The sequence below is a fragment of the Elephas maximus genome, chromosome 18, assembly GCF_024166365.1.
Source record: "Elephas maximus indicus isolate mEleMax1 chromosome 18, mEleMax1 primary haplotype, whole genome shotgun sequence".
Taxonomy (NCBI): domain Eukaryota; kingdom Metazoa; phylum Chordata; class Mammalia; order Proboscidea; family Elephantidae; genus Elephas; species Elephas maximus.
Genome location: NC_064836.1, coordinates 27,995,869 through 28,009,367, shown reverse-complemented (window position 1 = coordinate 28,009,367; position 13,499 = coordinate 27,995,869). Strand labels below are relative to the sequence as shown.

The 13,499-nt window shown below is 37.8% G+C and overlaps 1 protein-coding gene across 3 annotated transcripts in view; it reads right to left on the bottom strand.

The window, feature by feature from the left end:
- Positions 1 to 13,499, bottom strand: part of CRYZL1 (crystallin zeta like 1) — a 37,159-nt gene continuing 23,660 nt past the window's right edge. The window contains exons 7-13 of one of the 3 annotated variants that reach the window (XM_049858540.1): positions 8,647 to 8,780; positions 7,510 to 7,621; positions 5,382 to 5,480; positions 4,160 to 4,278; positions 3,087 to 3,192; positions 657 to 702; positions 1 to 100 (exon numbers count right to left, since the gene is read on the bottom strand). In XM_049858540.1, coding sequence (XP_049714497.1) covers positions 1 to 100; positions 657 to 702; positions 3,087 to 3,192; positions 4,160 to 4,278; positions 5,382 to 5,480; positions 7,510 to 7,621; positions 8,647 to 8,780 — 716 coding nt within the window. Of the gene's footprint in view, positions 101 to 656; positions 707 to 3,086; positions 3,193 to 4,159; positions 4,279 to 5,381; positions 5,481 to 7,509; positions 7,622 to 8,646; positions 8,781 to 13,499 lie in introns of all 3 variants that reach the window. The other 2 variants (XM_049858541.1, XM_049858542.1) reach the window with 2 other exon arrangements.

Sequence of the window (13,499 nt, the reverse complement as noted above, 5' to 3'; positions counted from 1 at the left end):
TTAAAATTGAACAACCTGTTTTTTTCTTCCTTCATTTTTTTGAACAACTTCCATGGAAACTTTGGCCTCATATAGTGGAATGGGTTCATCTAGCTGAGGTCTAAGGAAGAATGAAATTAGAAATGTCAGGTCTAGTTAAAGATGATCAGAACACACAGGACAGTAGTTGACAGTTACTCTAACTCAAATCTATTTAAATAAACTTGTCTATCACTACTTCCCGCTGGGCATCACTACTTCCACTGTTAAAAATAAAGGTCAAATTTTGAAGGGAGAATATACCTTCTTTATCCACTCCCTTTTTTCAGTGATAACCAAAACCAACTTTTTCTTTTTTTAATCATACTGTACTTTTCTCTCTTTTTATGTAATGGGTTGTTCCCAGTTGCTTTGGGAGGAACGATGAGGGAAAGCAAAGGACCAAGTATGAGATGGGATGGAGTGGGGAAAACCCATGTGCCAATTCTAGCTTTAGGAATTCTTACGTACTACTAGACACACTTTGAGAAATATTAAAAAGCAGTCATTTCTCTAAGTAATTAAATATGGAGGCAATAGGTGTACCCATGTGTAGAAGTCGGAAAAAAAAAATGGAAATGCCTGCCTTTTCTCGAGAACAGAAAAATAAACAAGAATGATTTGGTTACTTTGCGTACCTAAAAACACCCGTTGATAGCTTCTCCATCACATCTCTTAAGATACGTAGCTGGAAGGATTGTTAAGGTGGCAACGTAAAGGAGAAAGAATTAAATAAAACCATTCAATAAGCAGAAGATGCCAGGCAGGTCACCTATCTTGATTTTGTTGCAAGATTTTTTTTTAGTTTTTAACCCTCTAAAATTCAAAATGTTAAGTTACAGAAATTCTGTACACTGTCAAGTTTCCCTCTACAACAGGAAAATAGGGAAACAATTTGAGAGAGGTGGTGGTGTGACTGACACAGGCTAAACTTCTAAAGACAAATGATGACAGAAGCGGCCTAGTGCTTGTCCTAAGTAATGACTGATGTTATCCCAAGCTGACGGTGATTGAGCAGTGATAGGTTTTTATTTCTGTACTATTTATGGCATTTTTAAGTAAAAAATTAACACCTGTATCTCTTTAGATGCACACTTATTTACCAAATGGATTGGTAATAGGCTCAAAATTTGTGCGCAAGAAAGAAGTTTATAAATTATGTGTGTGTATATATGTCACCAAGAAAATCAGGAAATGTAAAAATTAAAAAACTTCACCTTAGTCATTTAGTTTTGGAAATTATAATATCGAGATCAAGAGTCTGTATGTAATTGCTAGTACTGGAGAATTGATGGCACATAATCACAACTGAAAGGAGATCTCCATGTGATCTCACATGCAGCACCTGACTCGTGTAATCTGAGGGATACTACCCATGTGGGGATTAAAGTTGGCTTAAGGACTTTAGAAAATGTAAATTTAGAAAATACAATCACAAGCAATTTTAAAGATTAAAGAAAGACTTGAAGAATATTAATCACTTTTTCACAACCCTGCAAATAAATTCTCTCTACCTGTTACTGGAACTGCCATCAGTATATATATTATTTCTTTAGGAAACGTAACTCATTTATATAAACATGTCATATTTCAACACAGTCCATGGATTTATCAATTAGATTAAAATCACTTTCTCACAGTTGAGGGTTGGGGGAATGAGAGAATTAACAGACAGAACAGCCAGCCTAGCTTCTCACACGTAAGATTCAAAATATTGACTAATATCACTTTAAATTTAATTGGTGTTCTCTACTGTTAACATCCCGTGGTATTCTTGATGATTACAATGCTATTGGACATTTGGAAACCCTGGTAGCATCGTGGTTAAGAGCTCAGCTGCTAACCAAAAAGGTCGGCAGTTCAAATCTACCAGGCGCTCCTTGGAAACCTAATGGGGCAGTTCTACCCTGTCCTGTAGGGTCGCTGTGAGTTGGAATCAACGTGACAGCAATGGGTTTGGGGTTTTTTTTGGTTTATTGGACATTTAGGTTGTTTAAAAATGAAATTTTAAAAATTCTTTTAGCCAATAAAAGTTTATTTTCCAAATTTAATACTTAATCAAAAATGTTAAACTTGTACAGTCACTATGTTAATGGAATGTTTCTGATTTTGAAATCTCTTTAAAACTTAACATGTGCAGTATGTTAATTACATTAAAATTACATTTTAAAGCTTTGAATTAAGTCTGTCATTGCTCCTGAAGGACACTGGCCTTTATGCATATCACATATGTAACTACAGACATATAACGGTAAAGTACAAAACCCAGTAGAGACAAACACAAGGCTATGCAAACTTTTTCGTGTGTGCACATACTTCAGTAAGTAACAAGAACTTATTTTTTGTCCAATACATTAAAGCTTTTACCAAGTACAGTTGACTTTAAAACTAATCTTAGAAATAAAGGGTTTATTTTTAAGTTGACTATGCTCTAGAAAGTTCTGGACCTTTTCTTACGGGACTGCTTTCATGTTCTCTCAAGAAAACTTACCATTACTTTGACCAAAACTGGCATGATTTGGCTTCATTTCACCAGGCTCATCTCTGAATAACTTTCTTTTTTTAAAAATGAGGTTTTATCCTCACTTGAAGGTTTCCTGGCATCAATATCTGTGACAGTGCCCCACAAATTTTAAATCAGGTAACCATTCCGAGGTGTTTTCTGCAGTGGCCCTGTGATAGGAGTAAGCATCCAGCCTCTCAAGGTGACATGTGGAATTGCCATAATGTCAGGTTAAAAACAAACCTTCCATGTATTTATGGTTTATCTGCTATTCAGAAAGGAGCCAGACTGCTGGGGTGTTTGTTCTATTCTGCCACTTGCTAGTTGTGTCCTTGGACATGCATTAACCTCTCTGTGCTTGTTTCTTCACCTGTGAAATACAGGTAACTATAGGACTTACACCTCATAGGGTTGTTTCACTATCTAAATGAACTAATTCCTGCAAAGCGTGTGAAATGTTTGGCATACTCAGTGAAAGTTAGCTGCTGTTATTATTAAAAAACTTCACAATCAGAGTACAAGGTAAATTTCAAGCTAGAAACACAAATCACTAAAAAAAGGATATAAAGGTATTTTCCCTGTTTTACATTTGACAGATTCCAAACTTCATCATTAAGGAAAGACACTGTTGCTCCCTTGAGGAAAAGGCAGTGGCTATCTGGAGGATCCAACTTGGACAGAATGCAAAAAGACTAGTCAGTCACTCTTGAGTTTAACAGCAGAAGGATGACTGGTATCTTGAGCCAGAAAACCTTCCACACAGATTAAGTAATGCCCAAATCACAAATAATCAACGTGCAAACTTCAGTAACACTCTATAAACTACAACGTTTTCTAATTCCTGATTCACAATGATGAAATGGCAAGGTGATATGTACAGGGGAGATACAGGGCCGATCTAGAATCCTGGTGATGAGGCAGTAGTGGTGTCGGGGTGTGTGTGTGTGTGTGTGAGAGAGAGATTTCTGGCCACTACTGACCAGTCACCCTAGTGAGGATGTTGAAAAATCTATAAAGATTGGTATATAAGAATTACGGTATTTGCATATCAATCATGATATATACTTAATTGAAATTCTGTTGAAAATAAGCTTGAGAGATTACATAAATACCACACCTACCACCCACTACCGTGGAGTTGATTCTGACTCATAGCGACCCTACAGGACAGAGTAGAACTGCCCCATACAGTTTTCCAAGGAGCACCTGGGAGATTCAAACTCCCCACCTTTTGGTTAGCAGCCGTAGCTCTTTTGCACTATGCCACCAGGGTTTCCAACATATAGTTAATTCCAATTTGAATAATTAGGAAATTATGATAATTTTATATAGAAAAAATTTGCTAAGTACATGTCAACAATGTTACTAGGAAAAAAATCCTATTAAAAAATTTATAAGTCACTACCTTCCAAACTACTAGATGAAATTAATTATAATCATTTCAGTTGAAGGAACTCCTCTACTAGGCAGTATTTCAGCGTTTTGTTGGTTAGCATGTAGCTTAACTTAAAAAAGCTACATTTCTTTAAAAAATGTGACATAATTTAGGACTTTAACTAACTTAGCCAGACCTTGCCTCAGAAAAGACTTAGGCGTTCCCTTTGTTAGCTCCCCTCCCTTTGGTTTAAAAGATAATACCTGAAGGTTTTCTTCTCTTGTTACCCAGTGGCCTCCAACACCTAGAAGTGTGACGATGTCATGCTTATGTGGTAGTTGTAATTTGACAGTGGGTTCATCAACTTTACTATATAATCTCACTTATAAGGAGTAGTAAAAGAAAAAAAGAGAAGAAATATATTTTATAATAACCTGCACAAAAATTTATTTCTCAAACAAGTTCTCATTACCTTTTAACATAGGAATGAAGAAGAATTTTCCTTAGAAAAATGCAGTTTATTCAGAAAACTTAAACATTTGGTACTAAAACTGGTCATAAAATTTACACTAGATTTAATTTTAAATGAAATAACTAAAGTCATTTTCACTTGAAAACCAGGCAAGATAACAACACGTAACTAAGTCTGATAATCATAACGTTGATAGCTTACTACGTTGGGAAAAGTTAATTTCTTTTGGTAAATAAAGAACTCATAGACTCAAGATACTTTGATGTGATTATTTAAATGTCTGTTTGGAAAAATGGAAAGTCAGTGAAGTATACATTTATTTCCACTGACAAATTTTTCCTCTGATTTCAAATCTTGAAAAAACTGTTTAAAAAGAAACACGATGGCAAAATCCCACAATAAAAGATGCATCAAAATATAATGGGAACCCTCTGCAGGCTTGTGAAACTTACCCGTTATGTGCAGTGGCATGACCTAAGCGTGTACAGATTGGGTACTAAATAGATATAAACTAAAAAAGCTCAAGAAAGATGAAAAGGGAGGAAAATTCTGTGTGTTTTCCAGAGACTTCAGAAGTCCACCACCCAACAGAGGGCAGCTGCACACAGCGGAACCGGAAGTGCCTGAAAAAGCATCTCAGTGAAATCGGAACTGATGTGTACCATCTGGGAACCACTTAGGAGGTGATGTTTGTAGCTTTCTTATAGAGACACGTCATTTGTTACTTAAACACCGATGCTTTACTGAAAGCACTATTTTAAAAGCGCCCCCAAAAGTAGCCTTGCTGTAAAATTTAAGAACTGTGTAATTCATGCTATACATTAAAAGTCAATCATGTGCTCTCTTCCAGAGAGACAGTTTACAGTGGGAACAAAGAAGCTTCAATTAGTCAAGTTTTTAGTATTAAAAAAAAAAAAAAAAAAAAATTACTCCATTTAATAATCATTTCCAAGTTATACATTTTTCTGAAATTAATCAAACAAACAAACAAAAATTGCACAGGTTATACGAACCTCCAGCATCTAGGACAATATCTACTCCCAGGCCACCTGTTTCTTCCAAACAGCTTTCAGCAACATGGACTTTCCCATTAGATACATCAATCACTCGGGCTGTGAAGGACAGGAAACCAGGTTATTCACTGTTCTTTCTGTGACCAACACAGAGAAATCAAGGAAAAAGAAAAAGTGAAGCAAATCTATATCTATCCTCTGAAATGAGTTAAGTAGTGAACTTAAAGAAAGAAAATATCAACCCAAATTATACTTTTTTCTGGTCTAACCCAGTATTGGTAATGATCAATTTAAATGAAGGGACTGGTATCTTCAATAAAATAAAAATTAAAGCATTCCGTTAACAAGGTGTTCCAGAGCTGGTCTGCTGACATAACTGTTCTCTAGAGCCACAGGCTATAACCACCAAAACTCAGACTCTGTAAGCTACATATGTACATATATGTGAAGACATGAACTAAAAAATGAAGCAATGTTCTAGATATGTTCGGATTTAACAGAGCTGGAGCCCCTGGGTGGTGGAAATGGCTAATGCACTCAGCTGCTCATTGAAAGGTTGGAGGTTCGAGTCCACCCAGAGGTGCCTGGAAAGAAGGCCTGCTGATAGACTTAGGAAAGATCAGCCATGGAAAGCCCTACGGAGTACAGTTCTACTCGTACACACATGGGCTTGCTGTGAGTCGGAACTGACTCTGTGGCCAGTGGTACTTGTAAGAGCTAACAAATACAAAAATAAATTTGTACAATACAGTACTTAATCTGCTGCTGTTGTGTGCGCTCAAGTCAATTCTGACTCATAGGGTTTCTGAGGCTGTAATCTTTACAGGAGCAGCTCACAAGGTCTTTTCTTCTGTGAAACTGCTGGGTGGGTTCAAACCACTGACCTTTCTCAGTAATAGAAACCCCTCCCACCCCAGCATGGACTCCCCAAAATGAAGAAAAATCTTGAGGATAAAAGAACATAGTTATTTTTAGCAGAGTTAGTAAAAATTAAACTAATGTTAACTGGCTGCTTTAAAGTGTTAATTAAAACAATCCAATGGGAGAATTAAAAAAAATTATCACAATTTGAAGTAGCAAATGAAGGCATGTTTGTTTCATTTTTGTGTCTTTTACCACCCTAATGAAGATAATTCCTCTTGGAGCCGCTTGGATTAGAGGTATAGTTCAATAATGATCTAAATTCCAAGGCTGCGGGGCAGGGAAGGAGGACAAGAGGGACTGAAGCAACCCACAAAGACAAATGACCAATAGAAACATCTCCCTTCAGCAATACTGTCTCATGCTTTTTCTCCATTCTATTTCCAAATCTCTTAATTTTTTTCCCTGTTCTCCTTTCTGCAGCCCCTGCCTTACTTACCTCCTTTTTCCTTCTTGGCTATTTCTGCCAGAAGCATAATATTCCAATGGAAAGAACATGGGCTTTAATGTGGGGCAGGCCTGAGTTCAAATCCCATTCCAGTTAACCCTTCTAATCGCAGATCCTCAGAAAAGCTGAAGAGATGCTTTTACAAAGGGTCATTGAGGACTCCAGGAGGTAGCAGGTACCTTGGCACTCAGGAACTTCCTTCTTGCCTGCCTTTCATTTATACTCTGCTCATCTGCTTTTTTTCTTCATCTGTTAGTTTTTTTCATTCCCGTCTTTGTCCTCTTCTTTTTCAGTTTGTATTTTCTACCTCCTTTCCATATTCATTTTTGTTCCAACATGGTTGATTCTTTTCAAGAGCGCTCCAGCCTCCATCATGTCCTGGTCATCCTAAACTGTCTGACCTGTGTTTCTGTGTAAGTGGGTCATCTCCTGCCCTCAAGTATCACAGAGAAAGTAACATACAAAGTGATGCAAAAATACATTGATTTAGTGACTAACACCAAAGAGGCATCAAGTATTTCTCAACTGTGTCAAAGTTCACCTAATTCAAACTTAAGTTGATAACACTGCTGCAAAGATGGAAAAATGCTAAAAAATGTAAGTTTAAAAAACTTAATTAAAAACTATCACTTAAGTAGACTTGGACTCAGGACAGATACAAAGCACATTTTAAAAGTAGCTTTCATTTGGAATTTTGTTTTAGGCGATTTCTCTTCAAAATTTCCTATTTTAAAGTTTGTGTTGAATAGTGTCACCCACCTATAGTAGGCCTAAGGCTTTCAAGGCACTGCTTGTCTTCCAGGCTGCACGCTGTGGAAATCACTTTGGCTCCTCTGTGGTGTGCTAACTGAATAGCTATTGTTCCAAATGCCTGTGTGGAAAGAAACACACGGTGGGTTAATAGACACAGGGCAGAGGACATAGCTATTTTAGAAATTGTTCTATAAAGTGTAATACTTTAATATATTTTAAAATTATGTCTAAGAGAATAAAAAAATTATGGACAAGTTGGTATGGGAAACATTTGGCTGACTGACTTCCTTCTTCAGAAGGATGGTGGAAAAGCTGCTCGGGTCACATGCTCACACCCTGGCTAACCACAGCACATATTCTCAAGAATGGAGGGCCACATTCAGAAATATGGCTCGGAAAGGGAAAAACCGGCCTCTGAGGGCCCTGTCAGTTCTTGTTGTAAGCTGATTGTATCATGCATATGGTAGTTCAGCTAGCTACTTCTCTGAAGATCAAAGCACCTTAAAAAGCGCCAACCTTCTGCCAACCCCTGGGGAAGTTCAGGGAAACACTACTATCGTGATGTTGGACACCAAGCTGAAGCCAACGCTGGAGAGTCCTGCCTTTTTGTCAGAGAAAAACGGGAAAAGGCATATTCATCCACAGCCAGACTGAAAACAAAACTATAAAATCACCCAAAGTTTTATAACATTTAAAAATTGTATCGTATTTTCATGTATTCTCTTCCTAGTGTCTTGAACTACTTTTTGATGATACAAGTAATACACTTAAGTGAGCACCTTTGTGACCTCGTGTGATCCATCTATAAAATGGAACACTTCATTAGCATTAAGTGTAAGTGTGGGGGACATGATACAAAATTGGTAGCGAGTTCTAGGGTATGCCTTCAGAGACCCAGGAGCTATTTTAGGCTTTGTCCCAGACATGAATAAAAATGGCTTGTCTGCTTCTTAAAGTACTAGCAGATTCAAAGTAACAGGAAACTAATCACAAAATCTAACTTTTATCTCCCATTGATAAAAAGCTGATTATAACAAAATGGAAGTTTGGTAAAAAAAAAATCAAACTATTGGTAAGGAATTATATTTTCTAAATTCTAAATTCACTAAGTTGACTGTATTGTGGTCTGTTTCCAACACCCACACTTGCTCCGTCCATTATCAGCACCGACTTTCCTGGCGAGAGATGAGAAAGGTAATGCAGAGCAGTATAGGCCCGCATTCCATCCCGAATGGTTCCAGCCGCTTCTGTCCATGTAACCTTTTCTGGTTTATGAACTGTCACCAAGAACAAGAGGAAACAACCATTAGCAAGTGAGGAAACCATGCCTTAGCAAGTCTCCATCAGACCTGCCTCCTGTGTCTGCCAACTTCTGTCTGTCTCCAGTCCCACCACTGCCCTGGTCCTGTGGTCTCCCATCTACACTCCAGTCTCCTTCTTTCCATTCTTGCCTGTGCACAATCCATTCTCAACATAGGAGCAAGTGTGTGTGTATAGACAAGTACATGAAACATAAAGCACAACTGGATGAATAAATGTAACCTCCACCCTGGTTGAAAGAGAGAACACAGTCATCACTAGCAACTTCCTCTTTTCTCCAGAGGTCACCTTCATTCTATCTTAATTTCATGCTCACCGTTACAGTTTATCACTCGAGTATGCACTCAAACAGTATAATTTTGCCTAGTTTTGAACTTCATATAAATGAAATACTGTATGATTCTTTTTTCCTTTTGCTCAACATTGTTTTTAAGATGCATTGCTTTTGGTACACATGGTAGCACTCTCATTTTTATTGTTTTACGGTATTCCACTATGAGTCGGAATCGACTCAATCATTTTTGTTGTTTTATGGTATCCCGCTATGAGTTGGAACCGACTCAGTCTTTTTTGTTGTTTTATGGTGTCCCACTATGAGTCTGAATCGATTCAGTCATTTTTATTGTTTTATGGTATCCTACTGAGTCGGAATCGACTCAATGGCAATGGTTGTTATTACGTGAAAAACACCTTCACTTGATTATCCATTCTCCAAATGCTGAACATTTGTGCTGTATCCAGTTTCTGACAGTTATGAACAATTCTGTGAAGCATATTCTTGTATAAAAGATATTGTTACACCAATGCATGGGTTTTCTCTAGGATATTTACCCCGGAGTGGGATCCCAGTGGAAACCCTGGTGGCATAGTGGTTAAGTGCTACAGCTGTGAACCAAAGGGTTGGCAGTTCAAATCTGCCAGGCGCTCCTTGGAAACTCTATGGGGCAGTTCTACTCTGTCCTATAGGGTCGCTATGAGTCGAAGGAATCGACTCGATGGCACTGGGTTTGGTTTGGTTTGGTTTTTTGGGATCCCAGTTCTCAGGGCATACTGCATTCAGTTTTACTATATACTTCCAAAGTGATTACATAAATTTATTCTCCCACAGCAGTGTATCAGAGCTCCAGCTCTTGTGAACATCCTTGCCAACTCTTGGTATTGTCTGACATATAAATTTTTACCAGTCGTGTGGGTGTGTGGTGGTTTCTGACTAGGATTTTAATTTGCATTTTCCTGACGACTAATGAGCCTGAGGATCATGCCGTGTTTGTTGGCCATCGTTTTATGAAGTGCCTCTTCAGACCTTCCATCCATTTTTCTCTAGTGTTGTCTTTCTCTTATTGATTTATAGCAGTCCTTTACTTTATACACTCTGAGGAGCCCTGGTAGTGCAGTGGTTAAAGTGCTCAGCTGCCAACCAGAAGGTCACATGGTTCGAACCTACCAGCACTCTCCAGGAGGATGTGGCAGTATGCTCACATAAAGATTACAGCCCTGGAAACCCTATGGGGTAGGTCTACTCTATCCCATAGGGTTGTTGAGTCTCAATCGACTCTACAGCAGTGAGTTTTCCTTATGTATTCCAAATGAGTCCCTTGTTTAGGTGTTGCAAATATTGTTTCCAACTTTTTAGGTTCTCTTTTCAATCTCTTTAGTGGTGTCTTTGAAATACGGACATGTCAGAATGATCTTAAAACACGAATAACATAGGGAGACTTGTTTGCTTAAAATTCACCAGTGGCTTTCCGCTGCACTTAGAACAAAATGCAAACTTCTCAATATAGGTTAAAAAGCTCCATGTGATCTGATCATTAGCTATTCCTTAATGTGTTTAAGTATTGTGTATATTTTGTACACTGAGTTACAATTTTTCAAAGTATAAGCGATCTTTTAAATATTACTTCAAGTCAGCATTATAGCACTTTTCCTAGTCTTTAATGGCTCTTTTAAATATTTTTCCTCAAATAGCAAAGCCACACAGGGCAGTCTGCACTGCATTCAGCAATAAACCAGTGCCATCTAGTGGGGAAGCCCAGCGCTCACGCATACATGTTGAAAATGTTCAGACAAGCAAGGCATTAAAACATGTTAAACACCAGGCACATACAGTACGTTATTCCTCACCAGTTTAACATAGTTATTCTCCCAATATTACTGATTATAAAACGGGGTTCAGGATAATTAATCTGCCTAAGGCGACACAGCTAGTAAGTCTGGAAGCCCATCTCCTCTGAGAGTACATTGTTAATCTATGTACACTGTACTCATGTGGCATCTTCTTGGTACATCTTCCATCATAAGAACTGGGACTACCTATACTGTCATTAAAAAGTCAAACATGCAGCCCTGAAAAAGGCTGCTAACTGTAAAGAGACTATAAGACTGCAAGGCCTTTAAGATGGTAAGATGCGGGTTAATGTCAAGATTCTTGTTTTGTGTTAGGTGGTCCACTGGTATTTACTATATTATAAAAACTAATTAACTAAATAAAAGAAGGCCATGTCTGGACTATAATGACTGTTCCAAGACCCAAGAATTATTTCAATTCTTTGCACCTTGGGTCCAAAGGAATAAAAGGATGGAAGTTCTGAAACTCTGCCAAATTTTGAATGAGAAATAAAATTATCTTTATGTTTGACAGAATGGCTTAAGAGCTAAAAGCACAGAAGAGTTAGAAGCATCATTCAACTTTTTCATCCTATCCTCAATATTCTGTAACAGTTTAACAGGACATTTTGGGGGTGTGTTTGGAACCTGGTTCCTGGGTTTGGTGATATGAACAGACTTATATGAACTGAAAGTGACTGAGGTGACAGAGAATTAATAGGAGATAACACATTTCATGAAAAGACAGTGGCGGTGAACCGAAAATTTCCCACCTGCCAGTTTTCAGGGAACACACTGAAACTAGTCCCTCTTTCACACGATGGTTGGAGCTGCAGCAAGCTTAGCCATCAAAGAGTTTGTCATCTTCATTTGCAGATAAAGTAAACATGCCCAGGATCTTGCCCAGAGGTTACACTTTTACAGGCTAGTCTATACATTCTTCTTACAAGGTCTTTTTTATAGTCTTGTTTTTTCATATACTTCAGTGGATTTTTTAACTACCATTCTCCTGATTCGTAGGTAAATAAAAGGTTATTTGTGTGGTTTGCCTCTCTAGGGTTAAACTTTGTATCTAGGAAACTTTGATAATCCAACTTCTCTCTCTAGTCCATTTTATAATTCTTCAGTGTACAGCAATGCCTATGGGAATTTTTTTTTTTTTAACAGCTCACTTTCTGTAACAATTTAATTTAGGTTACTGAGTCAAACTTCAAGCCTTAGAATTCCACCTAAAGGTTTTAGTTGACTTCATATTTCCACAGTTCTCAAAGAACAGATCTAGAAGGGCTAGCCAAGCAAACTCTGGGCCAAAAGCAGTATAGTTTCCTGTAAAGGAGCCAGTGGCGGCCCTTAGTACTCAAACTGCTGGTATCACATCAGCTATGGAGCTGTGTCTTTCAAAGGAAGACGGACTCCATATCTAGGTTTAATATACATATAGGTAAGCACTGGCCTCGGATTTCTGGGAAACTGCCTTTTGAAAATTAATTTTTAATAGTGTTACTTGGAAATTTTAGACACAGTATCATTAAATAGGAGTTACTTAAAACTTTTAACTTTAGAAATGAAATGCCAAACATCGCTGGCCTAGTTTAAGTTACTATATAGACTCAAATAAGTTTACTATTCTTAATGGTCCAAAATCCAAATTGGACTTTTTTCCCACAAGGTCTGATTAGGGATTATGTCATTTAAGAAAAAGCTTGGCAAACATTTTTAATGAAAATAGCTGAGAACACAAAAGCATAGATCTTGACCTACAGATAAAGTAGAAAGAGTAAGGTAATGAATTCCAGCATAAGAAACAGATGGTTAGCAGTACCACTGGACTCCCTCGTGACTCCACCCTGATCAGTGACTCCACCCTGATCATATCCGTCTCCCTTCCCCAGAAAGGTAACGTCTACCTGACTTTTTCATCCCCCTTCTCTGTATCCTGAAAGAGTATATGCTTAACTGTATGTTTTTGAGTTTTATGTAAATAAACTGTATCACACTGTACTCTTCTGCAACTTGCTTTTCTCAATACTGTTTGTGAAATTTATCCATCTTGATGTGTTTGGTTTCTATGTATTCATTTCAGTGCTGGGCAGAATTCCACTGTATGAATGTCTCACAATTTAGTTATCCATTCTCCTGGTGGTGGACATTTGAGCCCTTTCTTTTTTTTTCACTATTACAAACCACATTGCTCTAAACTCTTGTGCATGTCTCCTGGTGCACATCACGTTTCTCTAGGGCTGAAACTATACATCATTGCCTTTATTAGATAATGGTAAATTATTTTCTAATGCTTTTGTACCAATTTATACTCCCAATGAATAAAAGGTTCTGGTGCTCATATCCTGCTAACCCTTGGGATAATTAAACTGTTTAATTTTTGTCAGCCTTTTGGGTGCATAATTGTGGGGTTTACAGTAACTCTACCCCAGGAATTTGGTCTTTGTCCTTGGTTCCTGAGAGGTAATCTCTAAAAAATACCTAGGAATTTAGGTGTCTTCAATAAAGAACTCCAGACCACACCTAACAGGTGCGGTGAGGTGATGAGGTGACTCTGGGGCCCATCACGT